The sequence below is a fragment of the Pseudorasbora parva genome, chromosome 20, assembly GCF_024679245.1.
Source record: "Pseudorasbora parva isolate DD20220531a chromosome 20, ASM2467924v1, whole genome shotgun sequence".
Classification (NCBI taxonomy): Eukaryota; Metazoa; Chordata; class Actinopteri; order Cypriniformes; family Gobionidae; genus Pseudorasbora; species Pseudorasbora parva.
Window position 1 is genome coordinate 5088986 of NC_090191.1, and position 23581 is coordinate 5112566.

At 36.8% G+C, this 23581-nt stretch overlaps 2 protein-coding genes across 2 annotated transcripts; both read right to left on the reverse strand.

Annotated features, from left to right (window-relative positions):
- Window positions 1-958: 958 nt before the first annotated feature.
- On the reverse strand, window positions 959-19254 carry LOC137049023 (zinc finger protein 665-like). The gene is made up of 4 exons (XM_067427419.1): window positions 19019-19254; window positions 12433-13171; window positions 7560-7702; window positions 959-1982 (listed from the first exon to the last, which is right to left on the reverse strand). The coding sequence occupies exons 1-4, from the start codon at window positions 19251-19253 to the stop codon at window positions 1105-1107; spliced, it is 1995 nt and encodes a 664-aa protein (XP_067283520.1). The 5' UTR covers window position 19254; the 3' UTR covers window positions 959-1104.
- On the reverse strand, window positions 19254-23133 carry LOC137049402 (uncharacterized protein PF3D7_1120000-like). The gene is made up of 2 exons (XM_067427956.1): window positions 23034-23133; window positions 19254-21665 (listed from the first exon to the last, which is right to left on the reverse strand). The coding sequence occupies exon 2, from the start codon at window positions 21596-21598 to the stop codon at window positions 21236-21238; it is 363 nt and encodes a 120-aa protein (XP_067284057.1). The 5' UTR covers window positions 21599-21665; window positions 23034-23133; the 3' UTR covers window positions 19254-21235.
- Window positions 23134-23581: the final 448 nt, after the last annotated feature.

Here is a 23581-nt window from a genome sequence, read left to right on the forward strand (position 1 = left end):
TCCATCCCTGCTCATATATATATATATATATATATATATATATATATATATATATATATATATATATATATATATTAGGGCCGGGACTTTAACGCGTTAATTAAGATTAATTAACTACGGGACTTTACCGCGTTAATTAATTACGCAAAAAAAAAAAAATTAATCGCACTTATTTTTGCCCCGCGGAACGTTTTTCAATGAATGAGTTTTGACGGACCGATTATACTGGAACACCAACTAGCGCTCATGAGTCACGACAACAACCATGAAAACAACAAACCATAGTGAACATGAACGAAGAAGCTGATGAGACCGCTTTGCTTGGCCCCGTGGATGGGAAATTTAGTTTTAAAAAACGAAATGATGGAAGCGTCGACAAGAGCATGGTTGTGTGCAAGCTATACAACAGGGGTATCCAAAGTCGGTCCTGGAGGGCCACTGACGTCCTGCAGAGTTTAGCTCCAGCTTGCCTCAATACACTGCTAAAGTTTCTAGTATGCCTAATAAGACCTTAATGAGCTGGTACAGGTGTGTTTAATTGGGGTTAGAGCTAAACTCAGCAGAACAGTGGCCCTCCAGGAGCAGGATTGGACACCCCTGCTATACAACAAGGAATTAGCGTATCACCGCAGCACATCAAGCCTCAAATATCACAAATATGCTTTTGCTACACTTAATGGCAAACATTGCACTGGTCTGCTGGACTGAAATAAATAAACAATATTTTGTTGATTAAGCTTATGTATTCAGTCATTATTCAATGGTATACTAAAAATCCATGTGAAAAATGACTTCTCATTGTTCTCAGGTAAAATATTTATATGCGATTAAAATGCGATTAATTTCGATTAATTAATTACAAAGCCTCTAATTAATTAGATTAATTTTTTTAATCGAGTCCCGGCCCTAATATATATATATATATATATATATATATATATATATATATATAGCTTTCTTTGACGTCATAGATCCCCAACCTGTCGTATGCTGGGCCTGGTGTCTCTATAAAAGTTTTAGGCTTATAAAACTTTAAAACTTATAGGATATTCTTATATTATGATGACCTTTTATATATCAAAAGCTCAAGGGAAAGTTGATTTCTCAATTCATCACCACTTTAATACTTTCCCCACCACATATAAACAGCTTCTCTCCAGTGTGAGCTCTCATGTGTCTGTTAAGGTTTCCTTTTCGTTTGAAATTTTTTCCACATTGTTGGCATTTGTAAGGTTTCTCTCCAGTGTGAATCCTCATGTGGTCTTTAACGGTTTCATGCTGATCAAAGCTCTTTCCACAGTCAGGGCAGATGTAAGGCTTCTCTCCAGTATGAATTCTCATGTGTCTGTTAAGGCTCTCTTTTCGGTTGAAACTTTTTCCGCATTGTTGGCAGGTGAACGGCTTCTCTCCAGTGTGAATCCTTATGTGGAATTTAAGGTATTGTTTTTGATTGAAAGTCCTTCCACACTGAGGGCACATGTAAGGCTTCTTTCCAGAGTGAAGTCTCATGTGCCTCTTAACGCTTTCTTCTCGAGTGAAACTCTTTCCACACTGTTGGCAGGTGTACAGTTTCTCTCCAGTGTGAACTCTCATGTGTCTGTTAAGGCTTCCTTCTCGGTTGAAACTGTTTCCACATTTTTGGCAGATGAATGGCTTTTCTCCTGTGTGAATCCTTAGGTGGTATTCTAAGTGTTGTTTTTTAGTGAAACTCTTTCCACAGTGTTGGCAGGTACAGGGCTTCTCTCTTGTGTAAATCCTCATGTGCCTGTTAAAGTCTTTCTTTAGAGTGAATATGTTTTCACAATGTTGGCAGGTGAAATTACTTCTAGTTACCTTCTTTTTAGCCCTTTTTCGTGACAATGTCTTTCCAGCCTGTGAGCAAAACACAGTTTTTCCTTTTGTTATGAAATCATGGTTCTTATATTGATCTTTCTCTTCAATTTCATTCAATTCTTCACTCTCCTCTTTCAGGGCCATCAGGTCTAAGATGAAAAGAGACAAATGGATATCAACACCAATTAAATGGCACAAAGCAACAGACAACAAAACATTTAGGCATGTAAAGTATCAAAATGAACTAGATCCTTTTCCCAATTGTGTTGCACTGAGGGGGAAAGGTGGACACGGTGCGGAGGGCCCAGAAGGGGTGAATTGATATCATATTCATAACAATGTCATTCAAAATAGCTGAGGAGCACTGTCTTTTACCCTTACATGAAGACTTAATGAAGAAATTTGCTCTCAATAAAGAATCCAGTAGAAGATACACCAGAGTCTCCTGGACCCTGTTGTTCAATTTTTTTAAATTTGGATCAGAATTATCTAGATTTGGAAATCCCATGTTTTGCTATCCAGGATCTGGGGGGTATTTCAGAAAGGAAAGTTAACTTGGCCTCACACATACCTTGAACTCACGGTTGATTAACCCAAACCTTGCTTACTCAAGGTAAACGAGTCTGGGATTAAGTTCAGACAACTTATCTTTAATAATGTAGCGTCTGTGGTCTCTTACAATGAGGATCAAAGATGAGTCAATGTTGATTGTAAAAGGGGGGATAGCTTTTAGCCACATCTAAATTAGGGGCCCGATGCCAACGAGTCTGGGCAAGTGACACCTAAGACAGTTTTTATGACCCAGACGAAATTAAACAGGCAGTGATCTGGTCACATGACTTGAACCCTGCCCCGCTCAGAATTCACCCTCTGGATTGGGTAAACTAACCCAGAAGGGGCGTGGATTAATTGTCTTAAAAGACAAGTGGAGACATTTCTCCGGGCTCTTCCCCTCTTCCTCTTCTTTCCTCGCTTCCTCATCGCATCAGAAAAGCCTCAGGGCGATCCATCAACTTACTAGCCCCGAGGGAGAACGCAGCCCATTTCTAGAGCGACCAGCCGCTCCACCCCGACCTCGGAAAGAACCGCCGGACACGCAGGACATTTGAACTCGGAACACACGCACACATGCGAGAAGCCAAAACTAAAGCAAGTATTCTTATTTCTAAAATCCAAACTGCTGTTAAGAGGGTCGTGTTATTTTCCCGTTGGGACAAGTTAACTCCGTGAGGGCTGTGTTTGATGAACTGAAGGGAAGCTGCTTCTCATCCCTACCTCTCTATCTCTCCCTATCTCTCTTTATCTCTCTAATTTTAGTCTATTCATTATTCTCGTTTATGTACCATATTCTTTCATTTACTATCTATATTTCTACTCTCTTGATGCATATTTAGTGTGTACTTTCTGTGTGAATTGTAGTGTTATTTTTAGTCTGTGTTTATTAAACCTCCAAAAGACATTTAATGAGTTGAATCTGTTATTCTTCCACATACACGAAGTCAATGAAACTTACGATCTAACGTTACCTAACTGCTTATGCTACTATTTTAGTAAAGTAACTTGTACGACCATTTGAAATATTGACTTTGTCCTGATCAGTAAAGTTAATGTTTCTTATGCGCTCGTAAAGCAGTAATCCCTTATTGAGAGTTGATTTGAAAGTCTATAACTAATTTGCAGGACAAACTTAGTAAGATCATTTCAAGCAATTCCGTAAAGGGTTACTTGTATTTAATTAAACATTTTTCCCTAGCGGAAAATTTTAATACGTAATGAACGACTAGCAAATTATATTCATAAATTCATGAATATTGAATATTAAATCCCTTTTGAGTTAATTATTCCCCGAGACATTAAACTCACATAGTCGTTTTTGTTACAATAAGATTAATTTAAAAGAATAAAGAACACAACCATATGCATAAAACATGACAAGTAACTGTTTTATTTAATTAATACAGTATCATACAGCAATCCTTAAGTTAAATTTACTACTTTTAATACCTTTTTTACTACCTTCAGAATATTTTTTAAAACCATCACGACACTGAATTGCAAATCAGCGACCTTTCTATTATTTACACAGATTTTGACGCATATAACATACAAAAAAGAATAGATTTAGATTCGACAGCAGGAGGAAATCTGTTATAAGTTATCATTCAGACACAGTAAAATACATCTCAACATTCACAAAGTTTGGTTAAGGAAAAGCATTACTGCATACACATTTGATTTCAATTAATAATTGGTAATTCAGCAATTAAATTATTTAGTGTTTTTTTCCAACAACAAAACCTGAGCCAAATATTACATTTCTATAACTGTGATAAGTTTTTGAATTTAACAAAATACTAAAAACTAGTGCTGTCAATCGATTAAAAACTTTAACAAGATTAACCACACATTTTTTTCTGTGATTAATCGCAATAAAAAAGAAATGCTTTTGTACGTTTTTAATATATTTTTTAATATAATAATTTTACTGTTAATCAAATGAATGTAGAAACAACATAAAAACAGTATATTTAAATACTTGTTTAAATGGCATCTGTTTATGAATGAAGGCCAGTATTACTGATATTAATACAGCTACTGATTTATTTTTATTTTTTTACATTTATTATTAGGCTTCAAAAATATAACAATGCTAACATAAACCCATAATAAATGTCATGTTTACTCCTGCCCTTCCTGTCTAAACAGTTAGGAAATATACAGAAATTTAATAAAGTTATCAAAGTTATATGCAGTCTGCACTGCATAAACTATAAATTAAATACTTAATCCTTATTAAAGCTACAAAAGTTATTTAGTCAAGAGCAGCGAGTCATTTTCTCTGTTCCCTTTGTTTTTTAACTTTACTGACAGGAATCTTTATTGGCTGCTGTCCCTTTAAGAGCAGACAGACACGCGGATCTCACTGTTTACTGTCTGTGGATCGCGCCTCATTCTCTCACAACTCTTTTTGTTCATTTTACCGTGCGTTCACACCGCCGCCGACGAGAGCGTCAAAATTCGCTCTTGCCGCCCTGACAACGACGCTGTAGAAAGCTCCGTGGACGTGCTGCCGCTCTGACGTAGATCGAATGTTTTTTCTTTTTTTAAACTGTATTTAAAGAGGCCGCAAATCAAACAAGCATGTTGATGGATATACTGACCACAAGTAGGGTATAAATTAACTTCATGAAATCGTTTAAATGTGAAAGTAAGAATTAATTGCACACCCGCTGAACAACGAGCGTTCTAGCGCCTATAAAATAGTGTTGCGCGACTTCTTAACAAATTACACATCACTATGAATGATCTTGTCATAAATGATAGGGAAACCCGCACAGCAATGATCAACCTCTCCTACAAATTGCTTGGGAACTAATGTGGTCGGAACCAAAGTTTACAGGCCTGCGTTCTCTGGATTTCTCTCAAGCGGAGCACTTCTACATTCTGACTGGTTGCCGCCTGTTGCCGCCGAACCGCGTCATAGCTCATTACCATAAAGTTGAGCTGATTTCAACTCTCCTCGACGCCCAAATCGTCCAAGACGCGCCGCGCCGCTCTCGCCGGAGCTCGCCGCCCGGCTCCCATTGAAAATGAATGACTTCCGGCCAGCTTGACGCTCTCGCCGCCGGCGGTGTGAACGCACAGTTAGACTTCATATAAATCATTTAAGATTACTCTTATGAGGACAGTCGTTGAAGATATGCCTTGAAGCAAGTCTAAAATAAAACGTAAGCCAGCCACTTCTGTTGAGCGCGCACATAGGCCGTAAAAAAATATGGATGACTCGACATCATCCGTTTCCGCTTGCCATTTTTGAAGCTTTCAGGCGGGGGTGCACGGCGCTGACATCTTGGAACCGAGTCCGCGTAGTAGCAATTTCGTGACCGGTGCAGGAAGTAGAGCAGGAAGTACAGCTGTGATATCAAAAGCCCGCCCACACTCTCGCAGATGCAGAACAATTAATTATGTTGGTGTGAAATAAACAGTTATGGAAATGTAGAAATGAAAGCTAAAGCTCCAATCTGCTCCCGAACATCCCGAAAAAAAGTCCGTTAGTGCCTCAGTGACAACTTCACTCAGAGAAGCCGTCAGTCTCAGCTGTCAATCATGACGTCACACCCCCCGTTTTTATAGCATCAAATAACTAACTCAAAATAAACTTATTTGTAAATCGAACACCTGAAATGAAATCATCGTGATGATAACTGCCTTCTAGGGCTGTTTCGAATGCCATTTTTTGAGCTTCGAAGCTTAGGTGGCAATCAATATCGAATATTCAAAGCTTCGGTGGGTGGGGCTAAATATATAATAATAGTGTCAGTTTGCATTTGTATCCTCTTTCACGACTTCACGTTTCACTCTTCGGCATCGTAAATGTGTTGCGGCAGACCCAGTGGAGTGCAGTGTTGCATTTGGTGCAATATGATCAGGTGGCACACATTCTTTAAATATTAATAAACATTTAATAATCTTTTAAATAGAACAGTTTCCGGTACGCATTACACGGGCAGGTTTATGCTCCGAAAACGGACAGTGCACAAGTGATACAAAACACAAAGTCTGTTGAGAGCAAGAACTTTAATAAGGTATTAATAACGAACCTTTCTTTAAAACAAATGAATCCCAAAACAGAAATTAAATTAGTAACACACAGTGATTTCAATGAACTGCATGCTTATAAACAGTTGAATAAGAATAAATGAATTGTTTTTAAAATGACACAAAATGTAATATCTATTACAATTAGTTTTATTCTATATAAGGGATTTATTTTGTCTTATTCTGACTTTTTGTCCCCTTTAAAATGCGCGATGCTTTTATTGAAAGCATGTTGCGTTTTTTTTTTAATTTATTATTATTATTTCAAGCATGATTGAGAATGAGTCCGCAACGGAAGTCACGTGTTGAAAAAAAAAAAAACGAATATTCGAATCTCAAAACTGAAAATCGAATGGCACCTCACCGAACGAATATTCGTATATTCGATTATTCTAGTACAGCCCTACTGCCTTCAATGACATAAACTAACTTTGGGGAAAAAATATTTGAATTGTAATTTTATTGTTTAGTTTGCCTCGCGTCCATTAGAAAACACAGAGGGGCGGCTATACTGGGACCGGTCACCGGGGGGCAATCGAGGCGCAAAAGCTTCAGTGTCTGAGAGGGAGACTGCAGGCTTGAGCGCGCAGTGTTCTGAGATGATGCCGAACGACCACTGAATATGACGTCAGCATCAAACATACGTTGAGACGGAGACGAAAGATCTTTGATTATGTGCCCAGATATGCTAAAGCCCATATTTAAACGAACTAACGCGAACGCAGATAGAAGTTCAATCAGAATAGGACACCTGATAGTCTGAAAAAATAATACCTAATTTGGGAAAAAATAATACCTCTGAGACCACATTTAACACTTTTAATGGCCTTAAATTTGACAATTTGGATTTATCACTTTTTAAAACCCCATGGACACCCTGTATAACATGCGAGTTAAAAAGGATGACTATTTGGCAGGCATTGCATTAAAAGCACCATTTTTATTCATGCAGTTATAACTGCTTATCAATGCTTTATGATGCATTTGTAAAGGAGTTAATAGTCATTAACAAAAACCTTTATAAACCCTTTACAACGGGAACCTTAGTATAACAAAATATCCTTCTTTTCTGTAGAGTTGGACATAATGGACAAATGACTGAGTTCAGTTCTGAGAATGAAACCAACCTGTTTGTTCCTCAGTTTCTTTATCTTTCACTCTGAATGTCTCTTCAGTCTTCACCTCTTCACTCTCCTCTTTAATAGACGCCATCTTTATGTTCACATGGATCTCAGTCGTTTCTCCAGGAGTGTTTCTGTGTTTAAACACTCTGTCATGTTTAAGAGGAAAATAATTAACAAAAAGTAAATCCCTAAATCTTGGAGCGTTTCTTAATCAGCTCTAGTTCAGTTGTTCAGCTAATGGAACTAATTGACCAGGGGTCTGTTCTTCGTATGTCTCTAACTCAGTCAGCTGGATTTGATCGTTGGTTTAGCATGATCTCGGATTGTTTGGTTCTTCGAAGCTCATCCTGGACTTGCTGTCAAAGCAACAGGTCTGTAAACTTAAACTTGCTCTGGAGCAGCTGATTTCATGTAAACAGGATTAGCAGTAAAAAGCCCCAGCTGAAACATCCTCCCTCACATCTCCGTCGAGTCGAAGTACTCTCAGATGTGCTATTCCGACATACATTATAGCTCTCCTTTTTAATCCACTTAGAAAAGCACCACGTTTTGGTGTTTGGTCGCTTCTAACTTGATGTCTGTTTGGTACCATAGTGAATGAACTGGGCTAAGTTGGCTAAACTAAATGCTATCAGATCATCACCGCGTGTCAGAGAGATTAAGAACACACACTCAGACGAGAGAGGGATGTATCAACTCGTTTTAGTTAAGGGAATAATAACATAGTTTAATATGAAAAAGCGGTGAAGTATCCCTTTAAAGGCAGTGACTGTGTTTACTGATGCAGTTATGAGCTGTTTGTTGAGTAATTTATCACGTACATGTGTGCTTTTGTTAACGATGAACTGCAAAGATTGAAGTTAAAGTCATGTTTATAATTATTTCACTACTACACATTACGCATTTGCCTTTAATATTTAGAAATGTTCAGTGGACTCAAATGAAATAAGTTTACAGTACAAACACCGTATAAATACTAGTTTCAAAATGAGAACTGTTTGAAGCAATCAGTTTTCCAAATAAAATGAGATATTATTTTACTTTCGTGGTATTATTACGATGACATACTGTAAAAAAGGAGAGCTGTAAATAAACAGTAGAGGTGTGTAAATTGACAGTACAACCCAGCAATTAATTTTTTTTTACAGTGAACACAAAGTAACATAAACATAATAGTGTACTTATTGTACAAGTTTACTGCTACTCTTGAATAAGTTCACACATTGGTGATAATTTCTTTCTTAGATGAACTAAACACCTCTTCGATTATCTGATTTTCACAGGCAATTCCTTATGACGCAGTGTTTGGTTTGAAATATATCTTCTCCTCACTCCTTTTGTATTTTGAATAATACATCACACATTTGGTTTGAATATTAGTTGGTTAGCTGCTGAATTCTGATGGGCAGCTTTTAAGTATTATTGAACAAAATTTAAGTATCATATTTCTGTATGATTTGGTTTGAGTCTAATATATTATTAGTTGGTCGGTAAATAGTTGTTTGGTCAGCTTTTGAGTATTATTGAACTATGTCTTAAATTGAAGTGTCATAAATCTGTGAAGGAATATTGTATTGTCATGAACTCTAAAATATACAATTATTTCTCTATTCATCAGTCAGAGTGGCTGTTAGTGGACCTAACTACCTGATTAGACAAAAACAACTCTAACAAAACAAATTAATAAAAGAATGTCTAATATAAGGGGCTGTATAATTGTCCGTTTAGTTATTTTAAACGATTAGTAGAAATCGAGATAGAAATAGGAATGGAGTGCTTCGAATCACCGAATCATTTGTTGTGAATCAATCTGTTAAATTGCCTCGGAGCGTCTAAAGCTCCGGTTCTCTCGTCACTCGCCAGAGACTGATTTCATGTTTGAACTAAATCACGATGAAGAGCGAAATGAGACGCTCATTCTGTTACTCATTAGTTTATTGTGTTACTTTACTCACACAACGCTGATAAATGTTACACTTAACAATGCATAATTCATTATGAGTCTCTTTAAACTGTTTTAATACTTTAAACGCTTAAAACACAAACCTTCCTTCAGCCGAATCACAACAGATGCAGGAGCGCAGCGCGGCCTTAAGACGTCATATCAAAAACAAAATAAAAGTCCCGTTCACTGCTGAGTCTAAAATCACAGAAGTGCAAAGAAATTTACGTAGAAAAAAATGACAACCTTCTGAGTTGACCGTATTGGTGGAATACATTTACTAATTTAAAGGTAAGTTAATAATACAGTTCACATTGAGGGTAAATTAAATAGATAAATAAAATAATTCTCTTTGTTTTAATATTTAATTTTATAATCATGTCAATAGTTATTTGATTTATTCATTTTGTAATTTTATGTTTTAATATTTAATATTATTTATGTTCTATTGTTGTTTTATGTTATGATTGTGTTCTGAAGAGATGTTTGTCTTCATGCGAGTAGGAGATCAGAGAATGTCTCCATGTTTTTATTATCACAGTATGATGTTGTTAAGCAGTGATTTTCTATTGTTTCCCACTTGGTAAATGAACACTTGTTGAAAGTGCACTGGCCAGATGAAGTGTAACATCTAGATGAAGTCTGAGCATTGAAACCAACGCAACTATGATTATTTAATAAACTCTCCTGTAACACAGGTTAAATAAAGGGGATTATTTCATTTTTACACAATTTAGTTATATCGTACTCCCTTAATCAAAGTCGATAAGAGATTAAAACAATATATGTGAATTAATTCTAGATTAATCCTCAGTGACTGACCAATGAGAGGTCTTTGTCATTTCGCTTCGTGTGCATCAACGAGACAGAAGAGACGAGCTTGATGGAGAAGAGCAGACGTGATCTATCGTTGTGATCCCAAATTGATCAAATTTAGATTTAAACCCTTCAAAAAATTATAAGAAAGTTTGAGATTTTATTAATTTGATGCATTCTGAATAAGAAGCCGACTGAATAGAGTAATACATTCTAGATGAGTCAGTGTCATATAATTAATGATAAATAGACTGTATTAGGGTAACGTTACTTCATAATAAGATTATAAATATTATTAAAACACACCTGAACCAGCTAATCAGGTTCTGTGTTGAATCAGCTGAAAACAGCCGCTAACATGTGTTCATGACGAGGTAAAGTGGAAAACGGCAACACACAAACGTTTCACTTTAGCAGAACCACAATTTACACTGCAGCTAACAGTGAAGAAATATGGTGTTTTGGAAGAAACGTTTAATAAAAATGTTGCTATATTACTTAAATTAATATTGCAGAATATAAATCACTTTTATAGAGGCTGTTTTCGTATTTTCTACAGGTGTTTACTTATTTTTTTTACTTACAAATATAATAGTTTATTATATATGTTTTAGTTTTAGAAACCATATAGCCATATAATGAGAAGTAAGGTTTTCACAGTCTATGTTTTTTCCCCTGTGACTACCATGATCTTACATTTAAATGAAACTGGCCTACAGTTAAACTATAGTCCATAAAACAGTTTTAAAGTCTGGATCCCATGAATTAAGGACAAAGCTTTTTTTTTCCTCTTTAAAAGTTTTATTAACTTTTTTTTTTTATAGATTTAATGAAATTTAATAGCCTCATGAAAGATAGATATCAGTGTCTTACTTAAATGATGTGTTAACTCTTGAAAAATATGATTGTTCAACCCAGAAATGTGATCATTTACTCGCCCTAATGTCATTCCAAACTTAAATGAATTTATTTCTGTGTAGCATAAAATAAAATAATTTGAGTCTGTTTTTTTGTTCATACAATATTCAAATTGTAGCCTAACCAAAATGGCTTGGTTGCCAACATTCTTCAAAACATCTTATTTTGTGTTTCACAGAAGTCGTACAGTCATACATGACACGAGAGTGAGTAAATGATGACAGAATTTAAAAGCAGTAAATTTACTTTACTGCACCCTAGCTCAAAATCATCAGTGCTTTACTGCCAAGGGCATTTCTGTGGGACAAAAAAAAGCAATATTAAGTTTATCTGCATTTGCAGCAAATTCTATAATATCTATCATTATTTGTCCTCGTCCAAGTTTTATTTATTTACTCCAATTTAAGGTCTCAACCCCAGCAAAAACATTCACAGGGAACTCATGGGCCGGATGTGCTGGATATGCCAGAGCCGAATTTTATCCCCAGTCCAGCCCTGGGCCAGGGTTCGCAAAGCCCAACGTCCCAGCTAGGCTTGTGTGTTTTTCTGATGGGCTACCAAAACGGAAGCCCGCCGCCAGGTTGATGAATCTCGTAATATTCCTTTCTTGTTCTGCTTTTCTCTCTCGACGTGACATTTGAAGGGCGCGCTCGTGCTCGTGTATGTGTGTGCGCGCGGTTCTCTACAAAGGTAAATGGCAGGTCACTCATTGCGATCATTTGTGCTATATTGGCTGTGATGTCCTGTGCTTTCGTGCTGTCACAGGGCATTGTGTTTTGTTTGATAAAGACGTACTTGAATCAGTCCGTTTGCCGCTTTCAAATAATCCCTCCCTCATGTGAACTGAACTGAAAGGGGAATAGAGCTGACGAGCAGAAGCTCATTAAATATGCAAATCTTATCCAATCCTAGCCATGGGCGTTCACTTCCAAGTCTCCAGTGTGTCACGCCCATCAAAACCCAGCGTTTTGAAGAGAGCCTCAAAAGAAAATAGCCTTTAACTTATTAGTTATGTTTTTGCGTTTAAAAACCACACAAACATCATTAGTTGACCTCAGACAACAATATAAAATAATAAAAAAGCCAGTTCATGACACCTTTAATACTGTACCAATAATAAGCACATTATACAGTCTCAAACATGAGGCATTTCCTCTCTGTGAAATTAATTCCACACAGACAACATAAAAACAGTCTCATTCATGAATACTCATGTGGTACGTAAGGGATTTCTTATATCTAAAACCTTTCCCACAATGACCACATGTAAACGGCTTCTCTCCAGTGTGAATTCTCATGTGTAAGTTACAGTTTTCTTTTCGGTTGAAACTTTTTCCACATTGTTGGCAGGTAAACGGCTTCTCTCCAGTGTGAACTCTCATGTGGCTGTTAAGGTTTTCTTTTCGGTTGAAACTCTCTCCACACTGTTGGCAGGTGAACGGCTTCTCGCCAGTGTGAATTCTTATGTGGTTTTCAAAGTGTAGTTTTCGACTGAATTTTTTTCCACACTGAGGGCATGTGTAGGGTTGCTCTCCAGAGTTACCTATCATGTGTCTGTTAAGGTTTAATTTATGTTTGAAACGTTTTCCACAATGTTGGCAGGTGTAGGGTTTCTCTCCAGTGTGAACTCTCATGTGTAAGTTACAGTATTCTTTTCGGTTGAAACTTTTTCCACATTGTTGGCAGGTAAACGGCTTCTCTCCAGAGTGAATTCTCATGTGTCTTCTAAGGCTGCTTTTTAGAGAAAATCCATTTCCACACTGTTTGCAGATGAAATTACTTGTAGTTCCCTTATTTTTAGTCTTTTTTTGTGACAAAGTACTTTTACCCTGTAAGCAACTGAAAGGTTTTTCTCTTGTTATGAAATTATTTTGCTTAAATTGATCTTTCTCTTCCATTTGATTCAGTTCTTCACTTTCCTCTTTCAGCACCATCAGGTCTAAGGCAAAAAAAGACAAGTGCAAATTAACACCAGTTTAATGGCACAAAGCAACAGACAACAAAACATTTAGACAAAGTATCAAAACCAACATACAACTAGTTTATATTCCCATGGGCAGTGTGGAAGGCCCACATTTTCATCTTCCCCTGAGCTTTTGCCAATGTCTCACGAGCTAGCACACAAGTTTTCTGAAGCCAATTATGAATTTAACTGACAATCTAACACATTTGTTTTGACTCCTCAATGCCTAATAACATTCTCTCTTGTAGAGCTTTCAGTGGTCCTCTCCCAGTATGGCCAAAGACCAGCTCTGATGGGCTGAACTTGAGAGACTCCTCCACTGTTTCACAGATAGACAATAAAAGCAAAGGAACACCTTTGTCCCACTCAGACCATGTCTCGATTCAGTATTTCCTAAGCTTTGCTTTTAAGGTCTGATGGAACCCCTGACTCTGGATCAGAGGTGGACAAAGTACACAACTCTATTACTTGAGTAAAAGTACTACTGGTCAAATATTACTCCGTTACAAGTGAAATTTGTAAAAACAGATTTTTACTCAAGTAAAAGTACAGAAGTATTTGTTTTCAAAAGTACTTAAGTATCAAAGTAAATGTCCTTTTTTATGCCAATGCATTATTTTATTATTGTTGTAGAAATGCACACTGTCATCATGGTTTAAGCCAGTCAGTGATGCTCCATCTGACATACTAGCATACGACTAACTTAAACTAATTGAAATACTTGTATATAAGTAACAAAGCTCTTTACAAAGCTGCTGTCACTTTAAGGCCGAATGCACGGATCCAAAACACTGATACACTTCTGATATTCTCCCAAATTTACTCTTCTCTTTCTCCCAGATGTTTATATTTTTGATATTTTATAAGACATGCACCAAGTGTATGCCAACTATACTAATCTTGATTTGTTTTTAAACTGAAAAATACTTTCAAAGAATGGCTATGGGTGCACACACTTGTGCCTAAGAACTGTCTTCTTCGATTTTGCTATGAACTGATCAGTGTTCAAAAAAAGTTGGGAAAATGTATATGACCTTATAAGAGAGATTCCCGACAGACTGTCTGAAACAACAACAACAAAAAACCTTTTAAAGATGGAAAAAATCATCCACCGACTTTCAGAGTTGCTACAGAAATGACTTTCGACCTAGATAGAAATGTAGTGGAGTAAAAAGTACGATATTTGTCTTTCAAATGTAGTGAAGTAAAAGTCAAAAGTTTCCAGAAAAAATAATACTTCAGTAAAGTACAGATACTCAAAAAGTGTACTTAAGCACAGTACCCAAGTAAATGTACTTAGTTACTGTCCACCTCTGCTCTGGATGATAAGCCCTGGATATGTGATGTGTAATTTGAGCAATTTAGATAGAAAATTAGACTCCTGATCAGTCTGAACAATTCTCGGTAGGCCAAAAGTGGTAAAGAACTTTGTTAAAGCTTTAACAATTTCTCAGGATGTGATTTAACGGAGTGGACTTGCTTCTGGGTATCTGCTAGCTGTGAACATAAAAACTGGTTACCGAATAATGTCATGAATTAAAAATGATACTGAAACAGAATGGGTTAAAGGACAACTCTGGCTAATTTTTAGAAATTTGCTGGAGTTGTCCTTTAACATGGAACATTGATCCCTGGAGTATATACGAATGATTGTGCCCGAAATCAGCTCATAAACGTTCACAGAAAGGACAAAGTAGCAAGGGATGATAAAAAGAAAGTAAACAACAACAGATAAGATGATGAAACCCTGTCAGAATTAGATTGAAATCGTTAGATGGACATACAGCAAACAGGGACAGTTTTTGTGACTGTTATGATGTGTTAAGATAGTTCTCTTCAGCATAAGGCTTTTCCTATTAATAATTTATTAATTTACATGTGTTTTAAATGTTATACACTATTGATATAAATGAAGTGAATATATAGATATTGTTTTTAGGTTGGGGGAAATGTATGCAATTATACAATACAAAACTTTAAAGGCTGTTTTCAAAAAATGAGTTTTTTCTCACACTCAGAGTTAGATATTTCCACTTCAGTATCATCTACAAGCACCAAATTTTCCAGTCTTATACTTAACTATATTCTGAAGGCTTTTCCAGAGGGATTTGTTGATATATAATTCCTATCTTGAGTTATAGGTCTTTTTACTCAAAAAAAAAAAGGCAAAAATTGATTTTTCAAGGCTATTGTCAGCATTCTATAACTTACTTGGCTAGAACTTGACTCAACTTGACAACTTGATTTAAAACAAGAAGTAGGAAAACACGAAGCATATGCAACAGGAAAATACAACGATCCTACACAGGCTTGCAAACACAAGGAGAATAAATAGCAGGGCCGGCTCTAGCTCTTTGGTTGCCCTAGGCGAGATGGAGTTTTGCGCCCCCCCCCCCCCCCCCCCACTCACTTTTATCGTCTCTAATTCAGCACGTCGTTTTCCTAGGCCTACCCCTAACCGAGAAGCACTTATTATTAAACACGTTCGACGCTTTATTTCCACTTTTCAAACATTTTCTCACTTTTTATTAAAAATATATGCCTTTCCAATTTGATATGTGATGGGAAAAGGAAATAGAGCGAGTGTGGCAAAAGTCAGGATCGAACCACTGATCGATCTGCATCAAATCTTGATGCCATGCGTCTTACAACTACACTACAGCCACTGTAAGGAACTAGGTGAACACAGCATATTTGTGTTTAATGTAAATAATATGGCATCTTTCATAAGGCTGCTCCAGTAAAAAAAAAAAAAAAACGAGAGGCCGTATTTATTTCCTTCCGACGCCCACGTAGAGAGCGTTTGTACTTTTCATAAATAACATGCATACGTTATCCATATTCATAACGAACTGGACTTTTGATATTTAAATGACATCCATGTAGGTTATTGTAGATTATTGTCAGTGAAGTTATGTTTGCAATACGTATAGTAATTATGTAGAAAACTAGCAAGTGATAGCTTAGTGACAATATTAATAATATTTATAAAATAAATATTAGTTGATAAGATTGATACTAAGTAATTTTATTTTGTTTGACAACTTATTGGCTGAGATAAGAAGACTAACCTCTATACTGGGCTTTCTTTCAATTTTCTTCCTTTCTTTTTTTCTCTTTTTCCTTCCCTGTGCATCCGCGGGGTTTAGACGCCTCATTTTTGATGAACGCGCAAGATGAGCACTTGCCTGACCTAACGCCCGAACTAATAATCAATAATCACCATCAATTCAATCTAATAATCAGGTTGATAAGTAATAAAATGTGTGGCTGAGGGGGCGCCCTATGATGATCATGTTTAATGAACATTATGTTGTATTTCGCTTGTTCCAATTCTAATGGGTAGTAATGGGCGGCACTAGAGCGCGCTCGCGCCCCTAACACAATTGTCGCCCTAGGCAACCGCCTAGCTCGCCTATAGCAAACGCCGGCCTTGATAAATAGGGAAGCAAACAAAATAACGAGGGAAGACAGTTGGGACAAATTAACCAATAATCAGTAAAAACAAGATGGGTGAGGTTAGACAATGAACAGGCACAAGGAAACACGAGATAAGCCATGTGCTCACAGAAACATGACAAACACAAGCACATGGCCAGCAGAGACACATTACAAGCCATGTGCTCACACAAAGACAAGACAAATACAGGAGTGCCAGGGCTCTGTCACAAAACCAAGAATAAACTAGACCCAAGTGACAGAACCCTGACAGATCTGTACCAAATGCCCCATTGTCAACACTAGCCTTAATGACACTCAAATGTCAAAAAAGATGCAAAAAAATATCTTGGTTAAGCAAACTCTGAGATAGGGATGTCACAAGTACCGGTTCTTCGGTACCAAGTCAGTGCTGAAATAAAAAAATGTGACGAAACTGCTAGAACACAACTTGATGGTGTGATATCTTCTCTGATTAGTTCAATCTTCCTTTGGAAAAAAGTAGACAATTCTTCACAAGTGTAAAAAGAGGATTCATTAGAGGTATCTATAGATGGACTAAGTACTGAATTTATTGCACTAAACCGAGATTTAGGCCAATGAGGAGATCTATTTATTAACTCTGAAACATATTTAGTTCTAGCAGCTTTATCAGCACACTGATATTTCTTAAGGGATTCCTGTAATACTTCCAAAGAAATCTGTAATGCATCGTTCTTCCATCTACGTTCAGCTTGTCTGCAAACGCACCTTAGAGCCCTTGTATCATTGTTAAACCAAAGCTGAGGCAAAGACTTAGGCTTTTTCTTCTTAATTGGGGCAATATCGTTCATAATGTCCAAACAGACTGAATTAAAAGCAACAGTCAATCCATTCGTGTCCATCAGAGGTCCAGCAGTTTCTAGAATTGTTGAAATAGGGCTATTTGCGTACGCCTCCGCTAAATGATTTGCCATTGACTCGTTTATATCCGTAAACGATCTCTTTAATGGGGCAACAGCTAGATCAAATCTAAAAAAGACTGGTCTATGATCCGATTTACAATTATCCTCTGTAGCCACATCCTTAATAGGTAACCCCATGGATAAAACCAGATCGAGAGATGTCAGAATACACAATGCATGCTTTGGGCAATGTTGTGCTGGGAAGCCTTGGGTCCTAGCCTGACGTGGTCATACTCAATTCTAGTCAGAATATGAGTCTGAAACTGCTCCATTGGGCTGTGATTATGAGGCGTGTTTCAACCGGACCAGGAAAGACATTAATTGGATAGACCTACAACCAATCAGAGCAACGAAGCGACACATTGTCAAATGTCAACAGACAGAGCTCAACTACTGTGTTGCCAAGTGCGCGTTTTTTTCCGCGGTTGTTTTTTATGTCCAAGGGTTGAAGCGACTATTATGTGATATATAGACCCATGATTGTGAATTTTAGCAGGCAACCTTGCCAAAATAATGCACATTTTACCCCCCAAACACCATTTTCCCCCGGAGAACCCCCCGAGAAGCTATTGTTTAAGGGCTGGTAGTTGGCGGATTTTGTTGTAAAAACTTGGCAACCCTGTCTGCACGTGCGCTGGAATAAACGATCTTAGCCGGTGTTGTAAAAAAATAAAAGAATTTATTGATACACAGAGTACTTACCCAACATGATCATCATGTTTGAGAGAAATTGTGAAGGTGAATGCAGATACAAACAAGCTCTCCGTTTAGGATTCGAGTAAATATAATCCAAGCCCCTTTGATGACGTGCATGATTACGTTACTGTTGTTCATCTGTCCGTTATCGTATAAAGCCCACCCTGATGATTTCATTGGTCTGAACAGTTTCTGTTTGGGGATAATTACTCCTCTATGGACCGAGGCCAGACCGAATTGCCCGACCTAAAAATGTTATGGGCGGGGCTAAGTTCGGCTGGCATCCAGGCTACTTGGGTCCTGCCATCCATGTGGATGTTACTTTGACACACACCACCTACCTAATAATTGTGGCAGACCATGTGCAGCCTTTCATGGAAACGGTTTTCCCTGGTGGCTGTGGCTCTTCCAGCAGGATAATGTGCCCGCCACAAAGCAGAAATGCTTCAGAAATGATTTGAGGAGCACAACAAAGAGTTTAAGGCTTGGCCTCCAAATTCCCCAGATCTCAATCTAATCGAGCATCTGTGGGATGTGCTGAACAAATAAGTCAGATCCATGGAGGCCCCACCTCACAACTTACAGGACTTAAAGGTTCTGCTGCTAACATCATGGTGCCAGGCACCACAGCACAGCTGCAGGGGTCTAGTGGAGTCCATGCCTCAGCGGGTCAGGGCTGTTTTGGCAGCAAAAGCAGGACCAACACAATATTAGGTCATAATTCAGTTTTGAGAATGAAACCAACCTGTTTGTTCCTCAGTTTCTTCATCTTTCACTCTCAGTGTTTCTTCAATCTTCACAACTTCACTCTCCTCTTTAATAAACTCCATCTTCATGTCTTCACTCTCCTCTTTAATAAACTCCATCTTCATGTCTTCACTCTCCTCTTTAATAAACGCCATCTTCATGTCTTCACTCTCCTCTTTAATAAACTCCATCTTCATGTCTTCACTCTCCTCTTTAATAAACTCCATCTTCATGTCTTCATAGGGCTGGACGATATGGCCAAAATTTATATCACGATATATTTCTTAATTTTGGTCGATACGATATAATTTCGATATCGATATGAACTATATAAAAGCTTTAGAAAAACTACCAAGAACTGCCACAAAGGATTTCTGTACCTACAAACTTCTGACAAATTAATTTGCCAAGTCTATGAAACCTCCTCCTATAAAACTATATAAAATTTTAGAAATAAAAACGGTACAAATAAATTAATGTTCACCTTTTATTTGTATTTAGCCTTTATACGAACAAGAAACGTGAAATCACCGTCAAATAAACATAAGACTCTCACTTCGCAGACGCAGTTTATTGAGCATTTTCTTTTAAGTTTTAAATTTCACTGAAGAACGATTCATAGCGCTATATTCTCCTTTTATGCAAAACTATACCTTTATCTACTGATGCACAAAAAAATTAATAAAATAAGACTCAATTCAGTGGCCTATTTGTGCTCTGTTTGAGATGAGTGCACGCTGCTTTTTGCAAGGCTTTAAACACGAGCAAATGATACATTATCGTGAAGCCATGTCTGACCGTCTTTCACAAGCTTTGAAAGGTAATTTAAACGAGAATGAACGCATTGGTGTTAATACATGACATTGTGTGCAAATGTGGAAAGTATTAAAACAAATGTGCCACTTGCCTCTTACACAAATATGTACATGGATTATTTTTAACGCTTGGCATCGTATTATTAGACATTAGATTGATGCATCTATGTCGATGTATTGTTACACCCCTAGTCGGCACCTCTCCGGCACAAGTTTAATATCAGCCCCATTCGCACGGGATTCGTATTATCTGGGGACCTCTGGTGATTTGTAATAATTGCAGAGAATGTCTGTGATCTTAATCCCGTGCGAATCGGCCATGTCTGTAATTTGTAAAGTAAAAATTCCCCCGCAAATTAGCCTACCTACCATATTTCGCCGAACACCGAGGTCCTGTGATAACATTAGTCCCGTGCGAATCGACATCTCTGTTATTTGGCCAGGATTAGGCGGATTGTATATACTTTTTGCAAGCTTTTTTTCTCCCTGTGAGCATTTCTATCTTTATCTTTCACGAAGAATAAAGTCTGCATTCATAATGCGGGTTAATTCCCGTGCAGCCGCGCCCACACGGATTATACTTTCACTTTAGAATGAGTATCAATTTGAGAGTAATCTGATTGAATGGTGCGTTTAACATTAACATCAATACTGTTCTTAATGAAAAACATAACAGAACAGTATAGTACAATGACAATCTTGTTTAAATAGGCGCTTTTACATTTAGTTTTGAAACTGAATCTTCCGCCGTATATTGTCAGCTTCCTACTCGTGATAAATGAAATCTGATTCCTGCCGCTGGTCTGAGCTCAGTTCATGGCGTCTGTTCGCTAACTGAACGAAATTATATTTATTTATTAGGCTACTGTAAAATAATCAAAACGATATCGATGCCTGTTTATGATTTCATACAGCTATCTATAACGAACATCATATCCGGGAGAAGTCAGTAAATTCGAGTAAAATCACAGGCTTTGCTTATCCCGTGCGAATGCGCCATGCAAAACTCAGATGTGGAGGAGTCATTTCTCAATCACAGAGGTCCCTAGATAATACTAATCCCGTGCGAATAGTGCTTTAGATAGACGAACCACTTCCACGCCACTAAAGAAAGTTAGTCTTTCTTCTCTTATCAACTATTTATTTCTCCTTACTTGTGGAAGCTCGTTCAGTCACATTTGTGTTGCGGTCAGGGAAACTCTCTTTGTAGCTAAAACGTGCCGCGTTGGATCTATCAGCCTACTACTGCTGAGCACTGGCTGGCTGCGTGTCCGTGGTGTACGTCATCACGCAAGAAGCCAATCGTGTTCTGCTCTTTCTGGTGGCATGCGCCCTGAACGTCAGTCATATCGAAATATCGGAAATGTGTTTAAAAATCATATCACCGTTATTGAAAAAAATTATATCGCGATATATATTGATATTGAATTATTGTCCAGCCCTATGTCTTCACTCTCCTCTTTAATAAACTCCATCTTCATGTCTTCACTCTCCTCTTTAATAAACTCCATCTTCATGTCTTCACTCTCCTCTTTAATAAACTCCATCTTCATGTCTTCACTCTCCTCTTTAATAAACTCCATCTTCATGTCTTCACTCTCCTCTTTAATAATCACCATCTTCACGTCTTCACTCTCCTCTTTAATAAACTCAATCTTTATGTCTTCACTCTCCTCTTTAATAAACTCCATCTTCATGTCTTCAGTCTCCTCTTTAATAAACTCCATCTTCATGTCTTCACTCTCCTCTTTAATAAACTCCATCTTTATAATAGTGTGTCACGTGGATCACGTAGAGTCACTTATCCAGTGGAGTTTTTCTGTGTTTGTCCTGTTAAAGATGAGAATAATTAACAGAAGAAAATGGATCCAAACTAAATCTCTCCTAGTTCAGCGCTCTGGCCAGAGAGTGATCGCTTTTTTATTTGTATTGAACTTTCAAAATTACAGAATTCAACAGCGAGTTTCTTGACACATTTTCACGTTTATGTATAAATTGAAACAACAATTGAAATAAAAAGAAACAAAAAAAGTTGAACTTAAAGCACATCACAAACATATTAAATTCATTTAAAACTTTTTTTTAAATGAGCAAAATTGGGTTTTAAATGACTCCATATAGTTTGATGAATATAACATTTCCCTAATAACAAAAACAAATCAATAATTTATTTATTTTTTCCGGAAAAGTCATATTCATTCGTAAAAAAGTAAAACAGATTTAAGATAAGGTTTCAGTTCATTTTAACAATAATATAATAATAATATAATATTTGAGTTTCTCAGGATATTATCTCAACAATGTTAAATGACACTTTTTTTGGTTTTATTTGTTACACAATACCAACTAAATCTTCCCACTCAAATGAGGGAAACACATGAAGTCAAACTAATTTAGATGGAGGAGAAGAGATTTAAACAAAGAGATCTAATCGATTGCTCATTGCATTTATAATTAATCAAACAAGTTTATATAAAAGCAAAAGTTTGGAGACTTAATTATTAAAAATAATTGCTCTGTTGAATATTTTCCCTAACCATTTATTTAAACAACTTAGTTGTATCATTTTTTTTCTTCTTAGATGCAGTTTTGACAAAATAATAAGTATATCACACACCAACAAAAAATACAAATTTAATACAAAAAATATATATTAGTTGGTCAGTTTTTGAATTCTGATGTTCAGCTTTTAAGCATTATTGAACTATGCCTAAAATATAATAGTCAAATTTCTGTGAAAGAATATGAGCATGAATTCTATTTCTGCCAAAATTATATTCATCGGTCAGAGCGACAGTTGATGTACCTAAACTACCTGGTAGACAAAAACACAACAAATGAATAAAATAATGCACATTATACAGACCCGTAATATATTAGTTTAGCTATTTAATTATTTGTAGAAATCGAGATAAAAATATAAACACAGCCCTTCGAATCACTGAATCATTTGTTGTGAATCAATCGGTTTGACTCGAAAAGAGTCTAAAGCTCCGGTTCACTCGCCAGAGACTGAATTCGTGTATGAACTGATTCACAATAAAGATCGAAATGAGACACTCCTTCTTTTACTCATGAGTTTGTTACTGTACACACACAACGCTGATAAATTTTAGATAAAGCAATGCAGTGTTACATTTAATAATATATCATTCATTCTGCAACGCTTAAAGCACTTCACACACTTAAAACACAAACCTTTCTCCAGCAGAATCACAACAGATGCAGGAGCGCGGCGTAGCCATATGACGTCACAACACCACACCAAAATAAAAGTCCTCCTTACACGCAGCAGTCTAAAATCACAAAAGTTCATAGAAATTTAGGAAGAACAAATATGTAAAAAAAAAAAAAAAAAAAAAAATTAAATATAAAGATGACAAATTTCAGAGTCGAATGTAATGGTGAAATACATTTAATATAACAATGGTAAGTTAATAACAGTTCCAGGGCTCTCTGCTTAAAAAAATATATATTTAGGAGCACTTCTGCTACTAATGAAAAAATAAAATAAAAAATAGGAGCACGGTCAAAAATGTTATTTGTTCGTAAAATCCTTTGATCCTTGAAACAATTACGCAACCATAGTCTCAGTGAGGCCACAGTCAACTGTTTCACCATCCACATCATTACCTGAGAGAAAGTAAACAAGAGGGATATGAAACAGCTGTGCACTTGACTAAAAAGTAATCCAAACAAACTGAAATCATTTGACCAGCATATAATAGCAACAACACTAGCTTTGT